Raw genomic sequence first — 27199 nt, 5'->3', positions numbered from 1 at the left:
TCATGACTGTTTTGGAGCCTCACAAAGAAGCTTGACAGAACTTAAAAGCCAGGGATGCCTTGTCTCTGTCACGCTCTCTACTCGGGCGGCAGCGCTTTGCTGCGCCCCTCCTCAGGGCTGAGAGGTGTGTTCCCGGATGCAGGAAGCTCCTTCACTGCCCTCAAGTGGTGCCAGGATAATTTGATATCAAAACCACAGAGCCAGGGATTTGGGTTTCCAGTTGTGCGTGGAAATTAAGCACTAGAGCCAGCGGGGTAAAGACTCAGCCCTGGCTCCAGGGGCGCAGAACCCCAGGCCTGGCAGCTGCCTCCCAAGCCACTGCTTCTCGCTGAGAGCAGCCCCCAGCACGGAGCCCGCCTGGCGAGGCTGGCGTGTGGCCGCGATGGTGTTTCCCATGATGTTCTCCCTGGACCTTAACGCACTGTTTCCTCCCTCGCCCGCAGGTCCAACTGCGCCGAGAACATCCGCAAGCACATCCTGCACACCGGGAAGCATGAGGGCGTGAGGATGTACAACTGCCCCAAGTGCGCCTACGGCACCAATGTGCCCGTGGAGTTCCGCAACCACCTGAAGGAGCAGCACCCCGACATCGAGAACCCCGACCTGGCCTACCTGCATGCCGGTAAGGGCACCCCGAGGCTGGTGGCTTTAAGCTGCGTCCACCCTGTGACCACAGCGCCCATCCGGTCTCTGGGCAGCAGCAGGACCCGCCCTGGCTCGGCCCGTCCTGGCCTCCCCACCTCGTGTGCCCCGGGCCGGTGCCGTCGTGTTTTACCAGGAGCGGATGGGACAGAATAGCCCTCTGGGCACAGAGGTCAGTCGTAGTGCGCCTCAAGCACCCAGCTGGCTGAGGCCACAGCAGTTATTTGAGCTTCCTATTTTGACTAATGGGTTAAGTTTTACATTTTTTTTCAAAAACCACTTGTGCTGCAAGTTGGACTGTCTCCTTCTGTGCCACCATGTCCCGTGCAGTCCTGGAAAGGAGGAGAATGTGGCGGAGGAGAGTGAGTGAGCCGCAGGGAGGGGGACCCGGGCCACTCGTCTGCAGACTCGGGAGGGAAGGGGCCCGTGTGCGCGGGGCGCCAGCAGCCTGCCGGACAGTGGGAGTCAGCGCCTCTGAGGGTCAGCACTGCAGCCACAGCCTCCGCCGGCCTGTCCCGCAGCGCCGGAGGCTCTGAGTTGGCCTTGGAGGAAGAGTGGAAGAGCCTCCTCGCGTCCGGCTCTGCGCACCTTGGGTGCCGGGTTCTTGTGGCGCAGGCCAGCAGCGTGGCGAGGAGGGCGAGGGCCACCCACTGGGCCGCTCTTTCCAGATAGACATTTAGAGGGAGTAGCTGATGTCGTCCCGATAGCCCAGACTGTCTTTGCATAATGCCACTCGGTCCAGGGGCTGTTTGGGGGTGAGCGGGGGCCACTGTCAAAGCACGCCGGCCCCGCTGGCCTCCCGGGCCTCCCAGTGGCCTGGGCTACTCACGGTCACTCTTGAGTCAGTGTCTTCTTAGCGGGGCCGGGCCAGGCTCCCCCCAGGTCGGTACGCCTCAGCGGGTGCTGGGCCATGGGGCGGCCATGCCGAGGACGCAACCACACGCTGGCCATCGTGGGGAGTCCCGCCCCACAGGCAGGACTGTCAGCAGACCGCCCGTGCCGTCATGTGCTTCTCCTTGTTACTAGAAACAAGTCGAGAAGTAATTTGAGATGGAAAAAGTCTTAGCCCCCCAGGGTGTGCTCTGAAAGGCCACTGGGGCTTCCCGTGGCCGCCTTCCGTGGCTTCTGCCCGAGCTCCTGGAGCCGTGCGGCGGGAGGCTGGGGGGTCACCTCTGTTGTATCAGGGCTAGTTTGAAACCAGCTTAGCCTTCGGTGAGTTCGGCACGGGGAGGTTTCTAGCCTGGCAGTTGCTACTTAGTTGGCGAGACCAGACGGAGCTGCACTGGAACATCTCGCCACCGGCCGTCCGGCCTGCAGAGACCTGGCGGCGCAGGTGCAGGCCCAGCACCCAAGGGGAGGGTCTGTGAACCGGCCTAAGAACCCTCTAGGTTGATGGGTTGTGAGCAAGGATCATTTCCAGGAGGCATTGGGGTGCCTGCTTCTCGCGCTATGTTATCGAGGTGCTGTCTCCCCTCACACCCACCAGGTAGACATTAAAAACAGGTGGTTTGCCTAAAATAAAGTATCTCTGACTTTAAAATGAAGGGAACACCAAAAAAGAGGGGAGGGAGCAGCTGGCAGCCGCGGAGGGTTCTGCAGCCCCGGGGGGCACCTGGCCTGCGCCCTGTGCCTCATGGGGAGGCTCCCCCTGCCCCCCGGCCTCACTTCCCATGCAGTTGTTCTCGCCCTGTGCTGCCCTGTGTCTCCTCAGCGTTCTCACAGGAACCCTGGCCATGGGGTAGCTGCACATTCCTCCTCTAGAAGTCAGACCTGGCTCCACTGCCTGCGGCTCCGGGCTGCAGTGGTGGTGCCAGGCCCATGGTCCAGGGAGCCCATGGGAAGTTGTGGAAGCAAGTACTTGTTACATTGGCAACGCAAGCGTCCTTCAAAGGGACGTGCATGGATGGTCAGAGCTCAGAACCCCATAACCCCCTGCCCCCGCAAGAAGTGGGGTTAAGGTGGAGGCAGCCAAGGGGGCGCCGGAGGCTCTGAGTTGGCCGTGGAGGAAGAGTGGTCTCCTGGTGACTTCCCATGGCCACTTAGTGGCGTGCCCTGTGGCTCAGAGAGCCCGCGCACACGGGCTGTTGATGTGGCCCTTGATGCTCGTGGCCTGAGGCCCTGGAAGGCCCTGGAAAGCAGGCGGTGCCCAGCACACTGTGCCAGAGCTCGGGAAGATGCCGGGCTGGGTCTTCCCGTGGCCTAGAGGGCCGGGTCTGGAGCGGCAGAGAAAGTATCTTTGTCGAAGGGGACCGTGGGCTGGGCGTCGTCCACGGGGAGAGCAAGCATCAGTGACGACATGGTATTTGCCCTAATTTCCTTTATTTTCCCATTTTTGATCACATTTAAGTTGATAAGATTTTCATCTGTTCGTATAGTTTCAAGACAGTTATTTTCCGGCACTTGCTGGCTTATTACCTGCACTGGGTGGTGGAGCAGGAACCTGTCACTCGCTCTTCACAAATTAGGGTTTTCATATTCTTCTCCCAGATAGATAATAAGTTTTTTAATTCTTTGTGGCATGTATTACTTAATTGCACTTTATAGCATTTGCTTCTTCCCCAGTTGTAAGAATAAGAATGTGAAAGTTTGACTCTTCTCAAAACCCCAAATCCTTTTTCTTTCTACTGGCAACTAATTCAGCCCCCTTGAAACTCCACTTAACTGTTCCTTAATTCTACCCAGCGCGTCATTTCGTATCAGGCAGGTTAAGCCTCCCGCCCCACCTCTGCGCCCGTTGGCTTCACCTCTGGCAGTTAGAACCGCTGTAGCCTTTTGTATGTAACCATCCCGCTCATTTAGGGTCTGTTCTGATTTCCTAGTATAGAAGGCTTCTTCACGTTAATTAAGAACAGCGGCGTTCTGATGCAGGAGCCTGCGAGTGCAGCCTCTCCCCGATTTCTTTGGCCTCTATTTTTAACCCCGTTACTTTCACCCCCTTTGTTAGTTGCATGCTCTGACACTCGTCACGACATTTTGTGCGATAATTCATTTTATGAAAAGGTCCAAAAATCTGAGAAAATCCTGACAGTTTTTCATTGGTTCTCCCTTACATAAACCAATTATTACTTCAACCTAAAAAGGAACGAAATTTTTTCTGACATGATTGCCTTTGGTAAGTCCATGCTGACTCACTCCTATTAAATTGTACTTCTGCAAATGTATCATTAGGCTCATCCATAAGTATCATCTCAGATTTATTTCCTAATATAGATGTTAGACTTACAGCTCTATAATTTTCAGCCTCTCCCTTCTTTCTTTTTAACCTTCAGACTAGATTCCTTGTTTTCCAGTCTCCTGATACTTCACCACTAACAAAAGACTTCCTAAAATAATTAACAGTTCAACAGTTTGATTCTTTAACCTCAGACATCATCCTGGGTTAATTTACTATTTTTCTTAACTCCTGCTAAATGTCTTTGTTCTTCTCAAACTCCAGTCTGAAGACTCTGGCTCCGCCAGGGGCCCGTCCTCAGTGTCCATCATGGCGCCCGCGGGCTTGGCGTCTAGGCCAATGGCCTTCGCTCTGCTGCCTCTCGCCCCGCTCGGTGCAGTGTCTGAGGCCCGCAGCAGCGGTCTCCCCGCTTCCCCGCATGGTGAATGGCGTCAGCAGCGTCCTCCAGCTCTCCCTGTCCAGTAGCGTGGTGCTCTCCCGCCCCGTCTCACGAAGCTTGATCAGTAAACGCAGCGTTTAAAGGGACCCTCTGAACTCATCAGCGTTTCTCTTTTACTCACTAATGGAATGTAATGGTCTTTCAAAACCTTACATTAACACATTCACAAATATTTTTAAATCTCCTTAGAATAGTATGTTCTCTAACTTCAGCAGGTCTGAAAACTTTCTGTCTGTACCAATGCTCGGGAGCCGCTTAAGGAGATGCGGCCTCGGGGTATCGGGCCTTGCTTCTGCCTCTTCCCGGGATACTGCCGAAGGGGCTCCGAGTTGCGCTGGAGTCAAGCTCCCCGTCTAGGTGGCTAACACGGAGCTCTGACGGTCTCCTTCAGGGTCCCCTCCCCTGCCACATTTTGCCTCCAACTGGCGTCCAGGCGGACGTCTCACCCGTCCCGCAGTCTTCACAGCGGATCTCTTCCCGGGACTTTATCTAGTGGTGAACTTTAAGAATGGTTCTCACGAGGCTGCTTTGTCTGAGAAGGAGGCGCAGCTCTAGTGAAGCTGAGGGGCCCAGGCCTGTTTGTCTTCAAGATCATTTCAGTTATGTGACCCTGGAAAAACCAGTGGCATCTGCTGGCTGAAGTTCTCATCATGAAGCCTTAAGGTTTTGGATCTTCAAGATCTCTGCTAACCTGAACACACGCCGGGCGAAGCAAACTCCCACAGGAGTCACAGCCCCGGGGATGGGCCTTTCCCAGCGGTGCAGCTCCTGCCTCATGGCAGCCCGGCCCGGGGGGGTGGACAGATGGCGGGTGATGAAAGAAGAGACTGAGTCAAATTAGAGGATTGAGGCCCGGCTCTACCGCTGCTGCCGACTAAGCTGGACACTCGGCCCTCGCGTCTTCTCGGCTGCACACGTGTGACAATGCTCAGCTTTCCCGAACATGTAGGAGGCAGTGCTGAAAATTGTAGGAAGTTTGTAATTGCCATTGAATTTTTTTTTTTTTTTTTTTTTTTTTTTTAAGAAAATGTACTGGGTTTGGTCATTGCTGTTTTGATAGCAAAGTGGAGGGCAAAGACGAATGATTTTTCACGTTGACTTGAGCTGCTGTCAAGAGCACGATCTCACAAGCCCCGCGCGCGTGTGCAGCAGGGCTCACACACTGGCACGAGAGCTGGCTTATTTCCAAAACTGGGGGTAACACATGCCTATCTGAAATTTTTTCAGACTTGCAATTTATTATTCATTTGATTATTTCTATTCCTACATTACCTGGCATATTGTATATATTTACAACTTTAAAAAAATATGAACCTGAAGTGTTCTTTCTAGTATAAATTTTAATGTTCTGTGAATCCCTTAGTGGCATTCACATCTTTTAAAATAAAGTTAAAAAGTATACAATTAAAGTGCAACTTTTGATAGTTACATCTCATAGAACCGGCTGAAGATGTCTGAAATTTATGTAGCTCCTCTCAATCACTTTTGATGGACGTCACCCCTTTACATCACTGAGGCGCATCTCCTGGCTACATGAACTTAAGTTTTAAGGTGACGTTTACTTTTTTCCCAGGAAAACACCCTGTCCTCTTCTTTCTTGGGAGGTTGGCTAAATGCAATTAGCCTGTGTAATTCAGCACCGCGTTGAAACTTTCTTTCAGGTTCTCTCCTTGCTGCCACAAGGTTATGCAGGCGCACGGCAGTGCGATTACCTCATCAGCAGGCAAAACTGTGATCTTATCTGGACTAACATTCCCAGCATTCGTGCGGAATTCTGAAAGTTAAAATAGATTTTAAAAAAGGAAAACAAAATTGTGATCTTATCCCCCTTGACAACTTCATTTATCAAAATTTTAAGGGGAAAAATTGATTGTGGAAAGTTATACTGGGGCAGTGTGATTTTATCAGGTAATTGATGGGGTTTTACTTTTATATAGACCTTTTATCAGCTGTTTAATTCAATATAATTTATATATTTTAAAGATGTACACACCCTCACAGCCATGTCTGACCCAAGAATGCAGTGTGAGGTGAGGGCTGCGGGCAGCTGCGGGCACCCTCTGCCATGCTGCATGGCAGGTGCCGCCCGAAGCCTTGAGAAGCCGCCTTCCGAGCGCTTCAAGCTGTGAGGAAATCGAAGTGTTCTGTTCAATTCACTTTGAAATTTAGTTCAGAAGGTACAAAAATGCCCATTTAAAAATTCATTTATTTCTATTTTTAGTGAGCAAAATCACCATTTTCCAAATTTCCTTTTTTTAAAATCTAAAATTTTGAAATAATTTAAAGCTTACAGAAAAGTTTCAGAATTTATACAGCGAGCCAGCCGAAGACATCAGCGTTGTCAGGCGGCTGCCAGAAACCAACCTCAGACCTTGTCAGTGCCTCCCTGCGCGGGCGCGCCAGCCCTCTCCTCCCTCCGCTGCCCGCCACGTGTTTCCTTCCGCCTCGCGCCCTCCTTGCCCCCGAGGCCTGCGGGACTGTGGCTCCCCTTCTTCCGCTGGGGCCTCTGCCGCACCGTGCGTCAGTCTCCTGCTTGCTCCTGATTCAGCTCAAGTTTTGCAAGCACCCGCAGTCGCTGGCGGGGCGTGGCCTGGTGTGGCCGAGGAAAAGGGAGGCTCCCCGTGGCTCTGTGGAAATCTTTTCTTTTCCAATTTTTAATTAATATACACTCGGGGAGGTGTTTTCAGATTATCTGAATAGCTTATTCTTCCGGGAACATTGCTCACTGCTCTTGACATTCTTAGTGGGCCTGGCCTGCGGCAGGGCTTGGGGCGTTCTAGTGGCGTATTCGCTCTTCCTTGCAATTTACTTGGAAATCTTCTTTAAGGAATATCTGTCCTTTCTGTCCCAATTGTTTTTTATTGTATTGATTTTCATCAGTTTGAACTTACTTTACCCTCTGCTTGATCATTCTCCGCTGCTCTTGCCTGTGTAGCCGAGCGAGCACTCGGGCGTGAGCGTCCCTGAACGTCCTGGCACCACAGTCTGCTTGGGGTCACCCGAGGGCTCCCTGCCCTGCCCCCGATCAGTGTGTTTTTGGAGGACGCCTGGTTCCTGGCGCTGGAGGGTGGCGCTTAGAGGCCACGATGTGGGTGCCACACACCTTTGCCTCTGTGCCCCTCGGCCTCTGCGCCCTCTCAGCAGGCAGAGCCAGGGCACGCCTGTGCCCCGGAGCCCCACACTCCTGTAAACACATGTGGTCTTACCTGCGTATTCAAAACAAATTACTTTGGAATTAAATTTAAAACCTAAAACTATAAAACCCTTCTAAGAAATCATATAAATAAATCTTTATGACCTTTTGCTAAGTAGGGATTTCTTGGATATGACTTTGAAGAACTTTTGTGCCTCAAAGGACACTGTTAATAAGATGAGGGGAAAACATGAAGTGGGGCGGGGGGATTGCAAACCTTTCTGATAAGGGACTTGTATCCAGGACATGTAAAGAGTCCTCACAAATCAACAATAACAGGGCAGTGTCATTTAAAAGGGCAAAGGGCCTGAAATGGCCATTTCACCAGAGATAATGCATAAATGGCCAGTAAACAGGTGAAGAGAGACTCTGGGACACTGTCCTCTGGGGAGAGGGAACAGAGGGCTGGCGGGTCACCTGGGTAGAGCTATTGTGAACATCCCCCCATGGGTTCCTATGCTACTAGAAGGTGCTATTTCTCTTGAGTGAATACCTTGAAAGGAGATACCTTGAAAGGATGATGTGAGATGTGTAGATTTTTAAATTTTTACATGGTTTTTAAAGAAAACCACTGAACTGTTTTCCAGAGTGCGTGCAGTGTTCCTGTCCCTCCACCCCCAACCTAGCAGGGCCGGGGAGCTCCAGCTGCACACGTTTTCCCAGCACTTAGTGTCCTCGGGTTTCATGTGAAGTCACTCTGAAGGGTTCATTTGTATTGGGCAGATTCTAATGGTGTTGACTACCACAGTTTATTTGCCATCTGTACATCTTCTTTGATGAGGTGTCTTTTGACCTATGTTGCCCCTTTATCCATTTAGTTACTGAGTTTTTAATATATTTTTAATACAGAACCTTTGTCAGATAAATGATTTTCCAGTATTTTCTCTCAGGCTGTAACTTGCCTTTTTTCCCTCTTACAGTATCTTTCAGAGCAGAAGTTTTAAATATGCATGAAGTCCAATTTATACATGTTTCCCTCCATGGTTTGTACTTTTGATGTAGTCTCTGAGATCTATTTGTCCAGCTCTAGTTACAGAGATGAACCAGCTTCTATTTTCCTCTTGACACTTTATGCTTTTGCATTTTTTATTTAGATCTAGAATCTATTTTCAGTCAGATTTTCTTTTAACATGAGGTACATTTGAGGTTATTATTATCTTTTGCATCAGGTATGTTAATTTTTTGAACAATAGTTATTGAAAACAACTTCTCCACAGAATTGCCTTTGCTCTTTTGCTAAAAATCAGTTAGCACTATTTCTTTGAGTCCATTTCTTTCTTCTCTGTTGCCACAGCAACTTATACAATTAAGCATGCATGGGTTTTAAATTTTGTCTGTAAACTCCCATAATTGAATACATGTATTCCCCGTCAGTTTCCAGTACCCCATCTCTGGTGCGCTGTGATCTAATGGAAACTCACTGAGGACCTGCCTTGGCCTGCTCCTAGTGACTGGCTGAGGGCAGCTTACTGGGTGTGGTTTCTGTTACGACCAGTCATTCAGAAAAGCTTATAAATAAAAGAAGATATGCATATTTACATTAAGAATATAGCAACCAGTGCAATTATTATTCCTTAACCTTTTATACTATTGAATAAGAAAAGGCTTTGTTCTCTGCTTAGCGCTTTGCCATCATTGTAAAAACTACTCATTTTTAATTTTTTTTATTTTTTTAATTTTGCATAAGTTTGGATATTTTTCTTACTAGCTAAGAAATCAGCTTTAGAAAAATTTCCACCTACCACCTCATACTCATTAAGTTGTCTTCTATGACAAAGCAAAACAAAACAAATTTTTAAAAAAAGTCAGAAAATTGCGAATGTTGGCAAGGCTGTGGAGAAATTGAAACCTTTGTGCCCAGGGCGAGAGAATGTAAAGTAACGCAGTTGTGATGAAAACAGCATGATGGTTTCTCAGAAAGTTATGGCAGGATGGCCAGAGGAGCCAGCCAGTCCACTGCTGGGCATGGAATTAAAAGGTGATCTCGAGATAATCTGTATACTCGCATTCATCACGTTACTCACAGTCGCCAGGCAGAAGCAGCTCGGATGTTCATCAGAGAATGAGCGATGAGAAAAGAGGGGGGTCACGTGTGCGTGGTGTGTCTCATCCCTGCAGAGAAGGGGCTTCTGAGACCGCTGCCTCCGGAAGGGCCTCCAAGGCTGGTGCCCGGAGCAGTCACCAGTCCCGAGAGACCAGTTCTGTAGGGTCCCATTTGTGTAGCAGCTGTCAGGGGGCACGCAGAGGTGGAACTGTGATTCTGGGGTGCTGGGGACTTGCTTAGGCAGCTGTTGTTGAGCAGATACAGAGCCTCAGTTTTGCAATATGAAAAACTTCTGTGGATTGATTATGCCACGGTGTAAAGACATCACAGCGCCGTCTGCTGCAAATAGTCAAGGTGGTCAATTTGATGTCATGTTTCTTACTACGTTAAAACGTCTTTAAATTACAAGTACAAAAATAAAACCATTTACCCTATCTTTTCTGTATTTTCTGCACACATCCACATTAGGTAATATGATATGGGTGTTTCACCATCGAGGGGTCAGAGGGGAGAGAGTAGGTCGGGATGGGGAAAATGCAAATGGGATGTTAACACAGAAATTACACTTGAGCTTTTAATTGACTTGAGCTTTTTAAATTGAATAGACAACACAGTGCTGCATGCAGCACACTAGTCAGCATCCGAAGTATATAAATTGAATAAATTCGCAGTTAATTTAGGAAAATGAAGAAGTGAAATATTTAAGCTTTACAGACATGCTTACACTTTTTCTTCCGCTTTTCCGTTTTCTTTTTTTTTTTTTCTAAGTAAGATTAAAAACACTCAAATACATTCTTTTAATAGATGAAAATTCATCCCAGAAAAGTAGTCACTTAAATCACCTAATAGCTTTTATTACTGCAGAACAGAGCGTAGGCCCGGCTAGATAGAGCCTGTTTTTGACGGCTGGTCTGGATCCTCTTGCAGAGCTCTGTGCAGACAGGTTCACTCTTGTCACAGCCATTAGTGCCATTTGTTGAGTAGCATGTCAGCGTGATTGGCAGCGAGTCATTCTTCTTGTGAAAAATCGTAATTTTAATGCGTGCTTAAAATAAAAACCTAGCAAAGTCATTTCCTGTTTATAAAGGAAGAGACAAGATTCCTTTGCAATTAGCGCAGATTAATCATTCACATTGCACAGAGTGTAAAATTTAATTTTCTTTTTATTGGGAGGGAACTCTTTTGGGGGGAAGTACCTTTCAGGATTTCCTCCACCTTCATTGCTTCACGCAGGTAGAATGAACAACCGGTTTCTTTCCAGATACTGGCCGGCGACAGATTTGGATTCTGTCGACTTACGCAGAATCTGTGTCTCAAGCTCAAGAAGCTCCTTTAGCATCTTGAAGTGAGGTTTATGTCAATCAGTCTCTTGGCGATGAAGGTCTTGGCATGATTAAAGAAGTTAGTATTTGTAAAGTTCTTAAAATAGTGCCTGGCGTATATTGAGTGCTCTGTAAGTATTAAATTAATCCATGCCGCCCTGGGGGTGCTCTGCCTCCTCTGTAACCGCGCCGGCGGGTTCTGCTCTCGAGGGCCACGGCTGCGCTGTGCGTGTCCTGTTCGCACCGTCCCCAACTCGCTTGTGTCTCCACGCCCTGCTCTCTTGATCGGACACCAGCCTGTTTGTAGTAATAGATGGTTTGCCCATTAGCTACCAAAATAGGCTATTTTGGTAGAAAATAACAGGGACAGGAAAGGCCAGATGGCTCTCGCTGTGTGGTGGTGGTGCACGGTGGCGTCACCTAAGGCTTGGTTGTGTAAAAAGTTCCCACTCCGGCGCGCGCCCCTCCGGCGGGCCCGTGGCATTTGGACGTTGTGTGTGTGAGGCCCTAAGTGCTTGTCGGCCCTGCTGACATTTCCGCAGAGTTCACAGTGAACGTTGGTGCTTTGCTGGTGTTTTACAAATAACCCATCGGCGGGATTAGACTGTCAGGTTGACCTTGATCTGCAGACAGCCAGCGCACACTTCAGTCAAGGACCAGCCAGAACAGCTGCCAGATGTGATCTCTCTTGTGCACATTTAATTGTAACATCATTTAATGATTTGTAAGTGCTTTTGCTCTTAAAATGGGCATTAGAAACGGTGTTTGCTACGGGCTGGGAAGGGAGCTGTAATTGTGCAACTCAAGTTTACACAAATATGATTAATCTGAAGTGCGAGAAGGCAGGCTGAAGAGCACTTGATCTGCAGGATCTGTGTGAGGCAGAGCTGAAGAGCCAGGAGGCTGGCGCACCCAGGAGCAGGGCGGTATGAGCTGGGGGTTCCTGGGCTCGAGGGGAAAGGCTAGTGCATGGCCCGTGCGGCACAGCGCTGAGGACCACAGCGCTGAGGACAGAGAGGAGAAGCAGGGGCGACCCTTTGGAAGTAGCTATTGAATCACCCTTTCTTTTTTCATGCTTTATGTTGTTTGCCTAATGCTTCGTCTTTGTCCACATTTCTGCCCTTTCTGCACTGAGTGTCGTGGAAAAAAAAAAAAAAAAAAACGTGTGATATGTGCCTACAGTTCCTGCGTCTCGTTCCAGCCAAAGAAGCCTCTTTGGTTTTAGACACAACGCTCTGATCGCGCCTCTGTTTCCCTTCCTCACCCCAGTTTCTCTGTCTGTATCTAAGAAAACGTACTAGACAGGTTTAAGGTGTTTTATGTTCAATTTGAATATATCAGGTTTTTAAATGTCTTTTTTACGCTAGAAAAGGTGTTTGAAATTCAGGTCTAGGTATTTTTCTTATTTATGGCAGGATCACTTTGGGCGTGTTCATCTTCTAGGCATTAAGATGGCAAGATACTCACCTGTTCCATTAAGATGTCTCACCAGTTTCACTCAACATATAAGAAACAATAGCTTGTCACGATATGGATCAAATTGAATGTGCTTGGCCTAAAGGCGTGGAGTGCAGGCCTGAGGTTTAGCATGTTAATTTATGCAGCGTTTTATCTCAGTATTTACCTCTAGTTGTTCTCCTCTTGTGTGTGTGTTTGCTGCCATCAGTGCCCTCTAGTGAGCCCCACGCCTGCGAGCCTTGGAGTTCAAGCCCATCCCCCACCCTCCCTGGTGCCCCTCCAGGGGGTGACTGGCCCCTGTGTTGCTGAGCCAGCAGCAGGCAGGCCCTGGTCTCTGCGTAAACTTCTGCACCCTGGAGTTCCAGGACTCTGGGCAGGTGGTTCCGGCTCCAGGAGCTCACCCAGACCATTTTAGAAAGGCAGTTCTTGGCCTTCCTTCGAGAGGCGCAGTGTAGGAGTGGGGGCCGTGTGCTGCAGTGCGGTCTCCTGGGTGCTCTAGTCTCACACCTTAGGTCGTCGACAATTTTGTTCCCTACTTTCTTGAGTGTGGGAAAGGCCCAGAAAGTGGCCTTGAATTCATTTCCTTTTGTTCTAAATAATTGGCCAGATTATCTGGGATGACAAGGATTCCATGAGTACCCAGTATTGGGCTGTCGCAAGAGTGGTGCCTCCTCTGATTTCCAGCACACACTGTGCTAGTGGTATTCCCAGCCTACAGGGGCGGAGGGTGCGGGGTGGGGGGGGAATGAAGTGGTTTAGCCAGACCTGTAAGGCAGTCCGCAAGCAGCTGGGAGTCACCTGTTGGCTACCGTGAAGTCACCGTGAGGCTGCTGGTCCTAGGTGACTGGCTGTTGTGTGTGCTACCTGGAGGGAAAGACTTTGTCAGCCAGGGTTCGATCACAGAAGCAGAATCGTTTCAAGCATCATAAAATAAGCAAGTTATTATGGATACGATCTCTCCCAGCCGGGAGTTAAAACCTTAGATGGGGTCCTTTGGAATGAGTATGATTTTATGTATGAAAATCCACTGTAACCCAGAAGTTTTATTTATTTATTTATTTTTAAAAGATATTTATTTATTTATTTATTTATTTATACAAGCACTGGGTACAGTCAGAAGCGCGGGAGGGTGAGAGAATCCACCAGAGCCAGAGCGGGGAGCAGAGCAGCCAGACTGACGAAATACACTGCTGAGAGGAGCGGTGGGCGAGACAGGAGAGGTCTGTTGCACCATGTGGGACCCTCGCCCCGCGGCCGGGGATTGAACTGGCACTGCAGAGGCTGCAGGCAGCCTCGCAGCCCAGCGCTCAGCCGCTGTGCATATAGTAAAGATGCTACATGTTGGGTTTTGGGGGTAAAATGCTACTTTCTGATACAGCAGGCGGGTGTGAGCTAAATTGAAGACCAAATTGTTTCAGATTTTAAAAATCCAAGACTACAGCTTCACAGGCACTTACCTGCTCTTAGATGCAGACTGTGGGAGGGCGGTGTGCTTTCTGAAGAGAGCCCGGTGGGCCCACTGCGCCTGACCACAGCACCACAGCTCAGCACCGGCGGCTGCCTGCGTCACACTCACCCCGCAGCCTCTCTCTGCATGTGATGTGTGAACAGGTTGCCATTTTAATCCACCCCTTCGGCAGCTTCCCCACATGCTTACACACGTCCAGTTCAGAATCCTGCTGTTTCCGCGGGCGTTGGTTAATGTCTTGGGCCTCGGCGATTATTTATTTGATGTGCCCACGCACTGCTCATAGTTCTGGGACTTCCCTCATGGTCAAGGCGATTTCGGGCCCAGGCCTAATGCTTTTGGTACTGACGTGTTACCTCTGTTGAGGTAATGTTTACCGCGTGCTTATTAGAGATCTAAAATTGAGACTTTCTAAATCTGCTTTTGAGTGTATTTCCAGGCACTATTTATCAGAGTGGCTTTTCCACCTACTCTTGACTCTGCCTGAGATATTAACCTTTTGTAATTAAGATGCTCTGTCGACACACAGTATGACCTCTGAGCGCTTCTTGACTTTTTTTACCTCCAACCATTTTTTAAAAAATGTGTCCATTTACTCATGTACCACTTCGTTGGTGCCTTTCAAATGCTAAGTGCTGGCCCATTTATCCTTAGCAACCGTGCCGAATTTTTCTGTCCTTTTTAATATTTAGGCTTTATTGGATGAATGTGGATTGCACCTTCTCTAACTGTGTCTTAAATAATTGCCACTTAAGGGAATTAAGAACTACAAGGGAAGGAAAATGCTGACCCATAGACTCAGGAGAGGGAGAAAACGTCCCCACTGGGTCCAATTTCCTACGAAGGACCATCAGGATATTGGCTCGGGCCTGGAATTATGGCTGGAATGACCTCTAGAAAATGATCAGTTCATAAAGGAACTTGCCTCTGTTCGCACCAGGCCAAATAGGGGTAGGCAGTAGTCACCCCCCGAAGAAAGACAGCTGGTCCCCTGTCCTTGGCCAGGCTCCGAAAGCCTGAGATGAGACAATCGTCACTTAGAGCACAGGGACAGGGCTGGCGCTGCAGGTGGGATGCACCTAGGTTAGCGGGAGCATAGTCGGAGGCCGTTTGTCCCGGAGGAGAGGCGCAAAACGTGTCTTAGATTCTAAATGTACATTTTTTAAATCATACCATCTATTCATTAATATAGAACGTACTTTCTGCTGCTTATACTGTGTAGGTTTTTATTTAAACATGCATCCCTGAGACATCCCTTAGACTTTCACTCTCTGTGTTTCTCTTACATTGTTTTTTATTCTGTTATCGGGGACTCCAGGTGGTAAATAGATTTAAACATTAGAATTAAAATAGAAGAAAATTGATCTTCGTTATTTCAGTTAGATCTTTATGTATTGACAGAGACTCTTCATGATGTTTTCTATTTTAAAACAGCATAAAGTAACAGGTGGGTGGTTTTATATACGATGATGTTCACAGCTCAGTGATAACCTGGCGCCAGAATTCCAATGTAAAACTAGTATAAACAATTAATTTTATTTTCAAATCTTATTTATCAACCTCAGACACTTAATAATTGAAGTGTGAAAGAGAAAGGCAAAGAAGTAGATGTCAAATAATTAATAAGAAAGGCACTATATCTTTGTTCTAAAAATATTCACATGAATTGCATTTTTATTTTAAATTCTTTTTATAGTCAAGTGATGATGGAGACAACGTCATAATATTTATCTAACCCCAGGGTTACATAAGACATGAAAAATAGAACCAGAAAGAGAAAAAAGGTAAACAAAGTTTCACAATCAATTATGAGAAAATATTTGCAACACGTAAGACAGATTCAGGATTAATATAATTAATATTCCCACAGAAGGCCACTGTTCTTAATTTGCAGAAACCTCCCTCAAATTGACTTAAAAAAATCTAAATGCACATTTCACACTGCAGATTACTAGTACGTATGTGCAGAGACTTTTAATCTCGTTAGTTGTCAGTGCAGTAAATCAGTAAGATGCCACCTTTTATCCACTGGCAGACTGTGAAAGGTTGAGAATCCAGTGTCGGAGCATATGTCGGGAAATTGGAAGTGTTGGGAGAATAAGTTGTCGAAGCTGTGCTAGAAAGGAAGCTGGACATTTAAACATGCGCATCCTTTGACTCAGCAAATGTGTCTCCTGGGAGTGAATGCACAGGTGTGCACAGGTAATTTGGGGTGAGTTATTGCAGCGGCCAAAGCTGAGAGCCACGTCGGTGCCCACCAGGAGGGTCTGTTCACGCGTGGACAAACACACGCTGTTAGCAATGGACCCGAGGTGTGTGTGCCCGATGTCACCCGTGCCAATTGCCAAGTAACATGCCTGCTGTGACTCTGTCTTCATTCGGGAGAGAAACAGGAGCCCTGAAGGGCTGCGCGATCGCTGGAAGAGCCCGCAGAGCACGTGTCTGACGGGTGGGGCTGGTTGCTACGGGCTGCTGCCGCGTGATAGTCCTGTGAGCGGTTTTCTGTGTGGAGCTCTGCACTGAGCGACTCTTTTTTGCCTGACAAACACGTTACTTCTATAATTTAAGGGCTTCTAACAAGACGTTTAAAATGGTATATTGGAGGCATTTTAATAAATATACTAGTTTGGACAAATGATGGACCCTGAAGTTCAAGTTTGCCGGTACCTTCTACAACATGGTGCTTTTTAATGATCAAAAGAAAAAGCAGTAGGTGCTGTTTAGAACTATTTTAGAGACTTCCAAAGTCAAAATCGAGGACATAGAGCCCTCTTCTCCAGTTACACAAAGATCACCAGCATGGCGAGGCAGAAGAACACTTGTCTTGGAACAAGATAAAGCTGAATTTTGAGCCAAGGCTGACGCTTCCTTGCTGTCTGATCTTGGGGTGCTCACCCAACAGGGTTCTGTCAGTTTGCTGTGTGCACAGAATGGTGCAGAGGCCTACCTGGTCATAGGTAGCGTGAGGGTTATCTCACTAAAGTGCGTGCAGACTCCTGCTGTGCTTCTCAGATGTGAGCTGCCGCTTGTCATCTGCTCCTGCAAGTTCTGAGTATTAGAAGAAACGCCTTCAATTCACTTGTAGTGATGAGCGAGAGGGTCGTGGACGCAACACGGGTGGCCTGTGGGCTGGCGCAGCAAGGGCCACATTTAGCCAGGAGTCCCACAGGAGCACAGATCACACCGAAGTTGTGAGGGGGCTCCTGGGGGGACAGGTGGGGAGCACAGTGTGAGGCTGGAGACTGCTGAAGAGTTGAGGAGGCCAGGAGGAGCCACGCGCGAAGGTGTTTGGGGGTTGGAGCTGAGCTGAGCAGAGGCGGCCGGCACAGGCGCGCTGGTGGCCGCATCCGCGCACTCACGCAGTGTGGGGGGCATCGGCTCTCCCTGCCTGTTTCCGTAAACACGCGGGAGTGGTGACCCCTGCCTCGGGGGGTGTTGTGAGAGAACGTGTGTCTCTACCTGATGTCCGCCCCAGACAACTCACAGATGAGGCTTATTCCTTGGGGAGTCTAGATCCTTCTCTCCTCCACGCGCGCCCCGAACCCTCGTCCCACCAGCCGCTGGCGGGAGCTGAAGGCCGGGGGCTCGCGTCTGGAGGGTGCTGCGCTTCTCTTGTCGTTTGTTTCTCAAATGGCTTCTTGACCCGTGTGCTAGAAATAAGCTTTTTCTTTCAAAGCATTTGCAGACTGTCCTTGGCTAGCGTGGCCGAGGGTGCTGGCGTTGCGGGCTGGAAAGGGGACGGCGGGGGTTGGGGGTGCCACCTCCACGCGGGCCTTGCTGCTGTTGCCCTGCTCCCCGGAAGCCGGGTTTTCCTGATGGACGCAGCGCCTTCTCGCACTGCTCACGAGCCACCACCAGTGGGGTGCGGCCCTCTCCTGATCATAGGGGACCGCTGCTCGCCCCAGCGTGTGCCATGTGCCGGCTAACCCCTGAGTCTCCCTGAGCCTCTGAAGGTGGCTGAGTGTGCAGCATGGCCCTGTCGGCGCCCACCCCTGCTCTCCAGCCTGGCCGTCTTGGGGGCTCGCCAGTGGAGCACCTCACCTCTGCCGGGGCCTGCACTCGGGGAGCGGCTTCCTGGCGAACAGCCCCTGACTGAGCCGTTGGGACGGTATTCCAGTCACGGCGAGAACAACAAAAGACACACACACTCACACTCAAACACACCATGTCCTATGATGGATTGGTAAGCAAATATTTGAATATTTTAAAGACAAATAGGGTTAGAATAAATCAGAATAAATCAGAGTTACGCAGAGTGGCATTAAATAGGTTAAGCATGTAAATTTTCCTTCTTTAAGTATAAATGAAATTGCTGGGGTTTTTGCCTTCATTTATTTCCTATTACGTGAAGCCTGTGTTCAGTGATGTCAACATTGAGTTACATCAAGGTGCTGTTAAAGGGGGAAATCCACGGCCTTAGAGCTGAGTCCCCCACACACAGGGGAGTCACCCATTAGTGGGGGTGGCGACCTTTCCTGCTAGTCCCTGCCTTCCTCTAGAAGGTCGTCAGAGCTGTTCTGTGACTCTAGCTACTTCCCTTGTCACAAGCAAGGTGGCAGGACAGTGTGAGGCTCAGATCTGGAACCTGGAAAAATTCTCCGTTTCTACACATCCGACACCCCATGGGCCTGATGAGCACCCACCTTCGTGCTGTTATTACTAGAAGGCACAGAGAAAGGCAGGCCGTGCTTACGCTGCTGGCGTAGGCCTCGGGGTCTTATCTTCCCTTGTCAGGTGGAAAGTGGCTTGTCTGAGGCCCCAAAGCCCCCCAGCCTTGTCCCAGAGAGGGCTCGGGAGTGCCCCCTTGTCTTCGGGACGCCCTTCTTGGTCTCAGGCGATCCAGCAAGGTTTTAGATCCTTCTGTTTAATATCTTAAAGTTTTGGGGACAAACATGGGGGAGCACTAGGGGTACACCTACCCCTACAGAGGCGGGGCCTGGGGTCCACGCAGGAGGTGCTGTTCCGGGGCTGCCGGGCCCGACAGAGGCTGTCCTTGACGGTCGTCGAAACCCTTCTCGCATGCTGAACCCGGCGTGTGAGAAGAGCAAATAACTAAAGTGGGTCCTTGCAGAGTGTGCTTTCGCGAAGGCTCGGGTTCGAGCCTGGAGCCGCTGTCCTTTGGCCCCCAGGGCCTGGCTGCTGTCCGCCCCGGGCGTGGGCTGCAGGGTGCATGCTCCCTGTCGTCCGCTGGTCAATCTTCACCTAGCACGCCTCAGGCGTGACACCGAAGACTTACTCACGTGCTTGAGGTTGTTTCCATGTTCCTATTCTTCCAGCATCTTCTAAGGACACACCGCTATTGGATCGGATTGAGGGAGCTACTGGTAATTTGTTTTAGCTCTTTTCCTCATTCTACCCCCAAAGCAGTTGCTGTGCAAATCATTCGTCCTCCCAGTCTTTAACGCCAAGATAAATTTAGTAGTCACTCCACCTGAAACGCTTTTCTTAAAATTTGCAACCACAAGCTACATGGTTTTTGTTATCAAGTATGTAGTTGTCAGGAATTCTGATACTCTGGTTTGTCTCTCTCTGACTTGCTGAGAAATTAAAATATAGACGCCGCTGAAAACACGGCCGGCACGTACTCGCTGCCCTCCCAAGCCGCTCAGAGGCGCGAGGAGTCCATGCAGCGCCACCGCCCCGCGCGCCCAGCGTTCCTCACCCGGGGAGGCCGAGCTTCTGCTCTGCCGCCCCACGAAATTTCACAGTATTCTGAAGGGAACTGGGCGCCTGAAACTCGGGGTGTTTGTCCTCCACAAAAGCCTAGAAACGGATGTCCTGAGGCGAGATGGTGCAAATAGAGTTGCACTTTGCTGTTTAAATACAACTTTAGGGTGTTAAGAGAGAGTTTAGTCTTGACTTATTCCCATACCCCCAAGTTGACCACAGTGAGAAATTCGAGTCGGGAGGGCCCGGGTGTGCACCAGACAGGGCCAGGCAGAGTCCTTGCGTGGGGCGCTCCCTTCTCCTGGGGAGCAGTGTGTAGGGCAAAGACAGGGCCCTCCGAGCGGGGGCTCAAGTGCCCTCAGGCCTGGGCAAGGGAGCGGGGCCTCTCACAAGACGCACCCCTCGCGTCCCGCACCAGCCCCCCGTCTGTTTCACACCTCCGTCCTGGCAAGGCGATGCGTGGTGGTGTGTGCAGCTCAGCTCACCTGGAGGGACTGGGTTGTCAGTGACTAAGAGAGGACCTTGGAGTGGAATCGGAAGGCACCTGCCGCTGAGCACGCCCAGGCACGTGATGGCGGGGCTGCGCCTCATAGTCATGTCCCACCAAAGAGAGGTGCCAGAAAGGTGAGCTTAGTTAGTAGCTTTTGTGCTTTGTAAGGGAGATAAAGTATTTAGATTTTTTTTTTAATTTAAAAAGTGTTAATCTACATTGATTTCTAAATTTGTTATGGATTCCTTGGGCGAGAAATCCAGTTCATCACTGCTGGTTCTATTACCTGACAGCAGCTGATAAAGCAGCCCAGCACCCAGTGCCAGAAAAGGTTAATATTTATTGATTTTTGTGGTGCCACCACCCGTGAGGTTTTGCCAGCGGAGATGTATGGCCATAGCCCTGGGACCTGGGGAACTGCAGAACGCGCACCAGGCTTTACTGCGCCCTGTGCCTGCGTTCACGATTTACAAAATGACAGGTATTTAACAAAAAGCTCTCGACGTGTAACTACGCTGACCCTGTGACTTGAATTTAATATTTTAACATGAAACATAAGAGCACTTAAAAACCAAAAATTAATCCTTGCTTTGCAAACAGCTGTCACATTTAGCCTTTCCCTCCACTTGACGCAGGGCTGTTGATCTGGGGAGCTGCCCCAGAGTGACTGCCCACGTGAGGCGCAGTGAGGCGGCTTCTTCACAAAAGAGCCCCTAGTTGGCCGGGCAGAGAGGGAAGCCAAGGTTCAGTTCCAGGGGCATCTCCGAGAAGCAGTTGGGTGCCCACTCCGCGCTCGCGTGTGGCCCAGGAAGTGAGCCTGCCCTGCCGGCAGGGCACGGGTGGAATCTGGGGGTGCAGTGTCCTCCTGGTCTCCCCGTTTCCCGGCGGTGGCAGCAGCAGCAGCAGCCATTTCACCCGTACCCCGGCCTCGCCTGCCCATGCTGGGCAGCATGAGCATGTCATGGCCCACAGGGACCTTCGGCAGAGGACAGCTGAGGCCAGACGCTTCGAGAGCTGCTGAGTTAGCGCAGGTGCACGGCATGGCGCCTGGGTGCCCAGGCCCTGGGCTGGCAGTGGGAATCAAAAGTAAGACGCCCGCCTGCATTTAAGTGGGAGCTGGAATTTCAAAAGGTTTTCATAGAAATCCTGAAAATGTAAGTCCGCTTGGACAACATGAATAGGCTGTGGTGTGTCCTGAACTGTTTCTAGATCTCCCGCCAGCTGGTGCTGGGGTTTGTTTTTTTTCGGCGCCCCAAACCCCGCGTGCCCGTTTTAGCGTGCGTCGGGGAGGAGCCCCTGGCCCTGGACGGGGCGCCACGGCGCTGGGAGCCGCTGAGCACTGTCGCGGGATACGTGGTGCCTCAGATTCTAAAACTGAAAAAATTTTAAAAAGCCAGAAAAGATGCCTGCGTTGTGTTCTAACAGCTGCTGACATTATGAAAAGACCATTTTCCCCTCACGTCATTAGTCTTATTTATAGTAGTTTTAAGATTTTCTTCATAAATGCCAATGTCAAATGAATCTAATTCTTCATATAGTTTTAATTTCGTGATGTTTTGATGACTTTGTCCTTCATCTAATATTCTCACCCCCACCCCCTTCAGCCAGGCCAGCCTCTCTCATAACACCGTAATTAAAGCAGTCTTTCTTACCCAGCGCACCCCACCCGGCAGCGTCCACGCGTGCGGCCTGCTGTGTGCGGTCCCCGACCTCCCTGCTGCCTCGCAGGCTCCTCTGCTGGCCACCTCAGACCTGCGGGGACCGCCAGGGGACCCCCCCCACACACACTCTCCCCATTTCATCTCTGAAATAAATGCTACGCCACAGGCAGCTCCGGCCCCCGACCCCCGGCCCGGCGTGGAGGGGCTCACGAGCCTGTGAATTGGCTGGTCCACGCTGAAGCCGCCCGGCCCACAGCAGGGAGACAAAGGCACAGGTTGTGTGCAGGCTCACGTGGGAAGAGGAGAAAGAACCATTTATCCCAAATTAATTTTCATGTTTTGTGAATCACAGTGTGAAATATGGAATTTTCTAATGTCATAAAGCCAGAAATACTCTTTAGAATCAGGGAGATGGTGTCATTCTCTGCTCACACCCTGGGAAAAACCAATTTTTTTAAATCACTATTTTTTTTTCAAGGTTGTTTGATTTTAGTAATCAAGGTCACCCTTTTAAACAATGTGCTTTAGAAGTGAGTTGTCAGAAAATGTGAACCATCACAGAAAAAAAATTTAGCTCTGTTTTAAGCTGTTTCATCTTCTTATTTATTTTGTTTTTATTTTATTTCTAACTGGAGTATTCTAACAATTATATTTAAAAAACTGTGCGTATTTCCTAACAATTTATGTGCTTCTCGTTTTCTTTTGCCTTTTGAGTTGAGACCAAAAATTGAGCATGATTTTAGTGCTTTGGTTTGCATTTAGATGTGTTAAAAATTAAAACAGAAAACTACTTTAACATAAAGGGACGAGTAAAAGCCAGATTTTTTTAAAGTAAAAATAGCAGAAATGACAAAATATCCTGGGTAATAAAGACTAAAATAATGTGACAGTTTTTCAACTTCATCTTTGAAAACTAATCTTTGCTACCATATTTGAGAGAGAGACTTTTGTTTTTTGTTTTTTGTTTTTTTTAGATTTATTTATTTATTTACACAAGCACTGGGTACAGTCAGAAGTGCGGGAGGGTGAGAGAACTCACCAGAGCCAGAGCGGGGAACAGAACGGACAAAGTACACTGCTGAGGGGAGCAGCGGGCGCAGCAGGAGAGGTCTGCGCGCCATGTGGGACCCTCGCCAGCCGGCTGGGGATCGAACCGGGCTGCAGAGGCTGCGGGCAGCTCCGCAGTCCAGTGCTCAACCGCTGCGCCACCAGGGGAGACCCTCTTTAGGTGATTTTTACCACATGAAGTGATGTTTGCTTTGTTAATACTATTAGCGTTCTCAAATAAGAGATTTTTTTTCCATTGAGAGGAACTTTTGGTCTCGTGCTTGAGCAGGGTTAGTGGTGTGATGGTTTATTCTGCAAAATGACGAGCAGACAAGCTGCGGGACACCTGAGGGGTCCAGCCCGGCCTGTCCTAGGCGGGCTCCGCGGTCGCCCGGAAGCCGCCTCCGTTTGTGTGATCTTGGAGGGAGGGGAAAGCGATTTTGCGGATCTTTCAGTTTCAGATATTTTGCCTTTTTTTTTTTTTCCTGGTGAATTGTGTTAACTAATTTTAGCTGAAATTATTACTCATTTCATGTGACCTGCGAGAATTAAAAATACTGTTAAGCAGGCCCAAGTTTTCCATGCCAGCTCCGGCTGGGCTCTTTCCCAGCCCATTTGGGACTGTCAGAGTCTCATTTCGGTATCCTGGGCTTGGCAAGGGACATAAAGTGCTTCAGCGGGATGTGATGTAAAATGGCATCACTGAAATTAAAAAATAAATCTGAGAAATGTTTTAAACAGGGGAGCAGTGGCAGCTCAGGGCAGGGTGCGCGGGGGCTGCCTGTGAGGCCCACAGGGCCGCGGAGAGCCGCCAGCCTCTCGCCCTCCTGTGACACCCTGTGGGCAGGCCCAAGCGGGCAGCCTTGGGGTCCTCAGCTCCCAGAGACCCTGCTGCTGGGCCCAGGCTGTGCCCTTGGAGCCAGGACTCCCTCCAGCGCCTTTGGTTCAGCTTCCTCTCGAGCTTCTCTCCGCTTTTTCTCTCTGACCTCTTGATTCCCTCACCTTTGGATTGTCCCTTCTACATGAGAGCAGAGGAAAATGCTGTAAATCCACACCTGCAAAGCTGAGGGGGGAGAGCGCACTGGGGGCGAAACGGCCATGTGCAGGGCTGCCCACACCTGGCCCCGGGCCGGGCCTGCCCAGTGAGCAGGCAGGAGTAGCGGCGCCTCCCTGCGCACTCCTGCTCGGCCCTCGGCCTCCTGAGGACGACTCTTTACATGATCCCGGTCCATTATGCTCCGCCGTGGGAACCGCTGCTGGGGCTGCCACCCGTCCGACTGCCGGGGGGGTCTCCCCTGACTCCGTTGCCCTGCAGCTGCCGGCACAGCCGCCGACCCCACCTGCAGCCTCAGGGCTTGGCTGGAAACACACCCAGGGCGCTGCTGTTTGCTGTCCCCCCTCCCCTCCGTTCTCACACGCTGGCGCACCCCCAGGCCCCTCTTTGGAAGCGTCAGTGCTGTTGGAGTCATTCGTTTCCTTCCAAATTCCCAGATGTAAACCTCGAATTCCCGACAATGCCAAAATGAATCTGTCATTTTAAATTGTCATTCTGAAGGGCCTCCCCGGTGGCGCAGCGGTTGAGCGCCGGGTTGCGAGGCTGCGCGCAGCCTCTTCCGGCGCCGGTTCGATCCCTGGCTGCTCCCCGGCCACCGGGCGAGGGTCCCACATGGCGCGCAGACCTCTCCTGCCGCCCGCTGCTCCCCTCAGCAGTGTGCTTTGGTCCTTCTGCCTGCTCTGCTCCCCGCTCTGGCTCTGGTGAATCCTCTCACCCTCCCGCGCTTCTGACTGTACCCAGTGCTTGTATAAATAAATAAATAAATCATTTTGAAAATAAATAAATAATTTGTCATTCTGAAGTTTTATATTAGTAGTTTTGAAAGTTACATTTCCCCACTCTTATCATGGCCTTATATTTTCAATCCTCAGGAAATGTCCGGCTCCCCTCCTAGGAGAGAGGGGAGACAAAATGATACAGAGAATAGTTATATTGGGGGGCGGGTTAAATAAACATTTAAATCTCTGAGTAGCTTAAACTTGTGTAAAAAGGCCATATGAAAATGCAGATAACTTTAATCAGAAATTAGGGAAAACAACAGAACATCTGACCTTAAAAGAAGATTTCATGTCAGAGTTAATGTAGTCCAAAAATTAAAGTCAAATACAGCAAAACTGTAACTTTTAACTTTCAGGGATTTACCGCTCATTTCAGCATCTGAGGAGAAAGGGCGGTGGGGGCCACAGCAGCCTGTCAATCCTGAGGGCTCAGCTACGCACAGGCAGCTGTTGCGTTCCCCTCAGAACAGATGAGAAGTCGAAGGCTCTAGAATTGGAAATCGGTGACTAATAAAACAAGAAACTTTGAAGTAAGACATAAGAAGCCATTCGTGCTATTTTCAGCAGGTACATTTCTCTCAGGCAAATGCACACTTGAAATGAGATGCTTAGAGCGAGCCTTGGGGGACTTGCCGGAAGCAGGAGCAGACCGGCCCTGCAGAGCTGGGAGCAGCAGAGCTGGGAGCAGTGGAGCCAGTCACTTGCTCCGGAGCCACCACCCCACCCCAGCCCCGGCCCTCCGTCCTCCGGTGAGAGTCAAGCCTGGCATTCACTGGAAGGGGCCGCCCCTTCCGGGCGGCTCCATCACTCTGTGAAACCACGACGGCTGGTGCTCCACGCCACCCTCTCTCTGCGGCCGCCTCTGTGAGAGGACGAGGAAGACCAGTGTTGCAGACTTCACCCTGCCTCTCAGAATAGTGCAGGCCTCTTCCGACGGCTCCCTCGTGAAGGTGTGCACGCTGTGCGGGGGCAGGGCTGCGGGGGCAGACGGGTGCCGCGCGTGCGGGCGGGAGAGCCATCTCGCGCCATCTCTGGGGTGCGTTGCAGGTGGCCGCAGACGGCTCACCTGGCTTCTGCTGGCCGCGCGTCCCTGCCGCTTCTGCTTCTGCGCGGGCGAGCCTCTCTCCAGGCCCTGCTCGGCTGTCGCCTCGTGCTGGGGACACTCGAGCAAACGCTCCACACGCTCCACACGCTCACCCGGTTCTCCAGGGTTTTTCTCCTTCTCACAGATGTGGTTTTTAATGAGCCTTCTAGAAACTTTCAAGACTTATTTACTGAAGTTGTTTTCACCTGTCCCTTCTTCCTTCCCGGGAGGGGATGTGATAGTACCAGAAATTGACCAACAGGTTGGATTTGATCAATTTCACACATACCCTTTCCCCTTTGTGGGTGCTGGCAAGGGCACCTGCACAGAGAAACGGGCTGATCACCTTAGTGTCTCCAAGAGTCTGGGTCTCCTCTGTGGTGAGATCGTTGCAGCTGGGCCTCCCACGCCTCTCCACGGCACATCTTACTTTTTCTGTACAACGTAGACATTTAAGGGCGGAAGTGGGAAACGCGATCTGCCTCAGTGTCTTGTAAGTAGAGGGAATCCCCACTAGGCCAGAGGGCGTGCCCTTGGTCGGGGGCCAAGGTCCTGCTCTCATTTTCCTTTCTGTTTTGTATCCTTTGGTCTGTGGTGGTTAGAGCTGCCACCCGGGTGACCTGTCCTGGGCTGGGACCTCACCGGGACCTGGCAGCTCTCGTGAGTCCACTTGGCGCTGGTGTGTCCCTCTGGCTGCCGGTAACTCAGCGCTGGGGTTTCTGCCTTCGCCAGCGTCACAGTTTCCCTGTAATAACTCAACAACCCCCAAAACCCCGAAACTTGCAATTTTATTTGAATTTATAGTTTTCTTTTCTCATTATGGAGCTTTCTGTTTGCAGATTTCTTTCATTTTCAGTAGTAACTGCCTTTACTTATGTCTGTCTTCATCTCGTTAACTTAGATTCATTTTCATGGTGTGTTTTATAGTTATTGATCTTCAGAAGTACACTCGCTTTCTAAATGAAAATAATTGCTCTAAGGACAGTTTTGGGTTTGTAATAGAAACGGCGAGGGTCAGAGGAGAACGGGCAGCTGCAGGGAACGTGGGCGTTCTCGGAAAGGGCTCGTCGTAGCCCCCGTGCACACGTGTCAAGTTAGGAATGACAACCACGCACCGAACAATGACCCCTCCTAATGCTAGAGTAACCACAGGCCGTTACGAGGCGTTTTCCCAGGTTCTGTTACTCCAGAGTCCCCCCCCCCCATATCAAGGAGAAATCAGCACTGAAGCGAGCAGAGGCTGGAGGCTGGAGTCAAGGAGGAGGGAACGGTCTCATCTAGGAGCAAAGTCTCGTTCTGGTGAGGAAAGACCAGTCAGCTCAGTGGCTTTGCTCACAGTTGTGCTGCTCTCTCTGCACTCTTGGCACGTGGGGCCGCGGCTCTGCCTTCTGAGAGGGTTTCCTCTCCTCTCCCGACCCAGCCGGGCCTGGTGACCAGGAGCTGGCGGAGGTGAGGGCCTGGCCCAAAGTCGCACACCTGTTTGTGAACCACATACTTGCCAGTGCTTGCTGGGTAGCAGCCACCCCTCTAGACTCTGGAGATGGAGTTTAGCCCTCAGGAGAAAGAGAGATAATAAGCAAATAAACGATAAATACACACTGTAATGCACTTTGGGATAAGAAGCAAGAAGAGAAACAAAACAGACCTGGATAAGAGAGGGGGTGGGGTGGGACTGTGTT

At 50.1% G+C, this 27199-nt stretch overlaps 1 protein-coding gene across 1 annotated transcript in view; it reads left to right on the top strand.

The window, feature by feature from the left end:
* The window catches only part of ZNF407 (zinc finger protein 407), a 329265-nt gene that overhangs the window by 239095 nt on the left and 62971 nt on the right, over positions 1-27199 (top strand). Inside the window, exon 8 of the mRNA XM_037509666.2 lies at positions 444-622. Coding sequence (XP_037365563.1) covers positions 444-622 — 179 coding nt within the window. The remainder of the gene's footprint in view (positions 1-443; positions 623-27199) is intronic.

Source organism: Talpa occidentalis, unplaced genomic scaffold (assembly GCF_014898055.3).
Source record: "Talpa occidentalis isolate TD23 unplaced genomic scaffold, MPIMG_talOcc4v2.1 talOcc4.13, whole genome shotgun sequence".
In the NCBI taxonomy this organism is placed as follows: Eukaryota; Metazoa; Chordata; class Mammalia; order Eulipotyphla; family Talpidae; genus Talpa; species Talpa occidentalis.
This window is presented reverse-complemented; position numbering and strand designations above follow the sequence as displayed.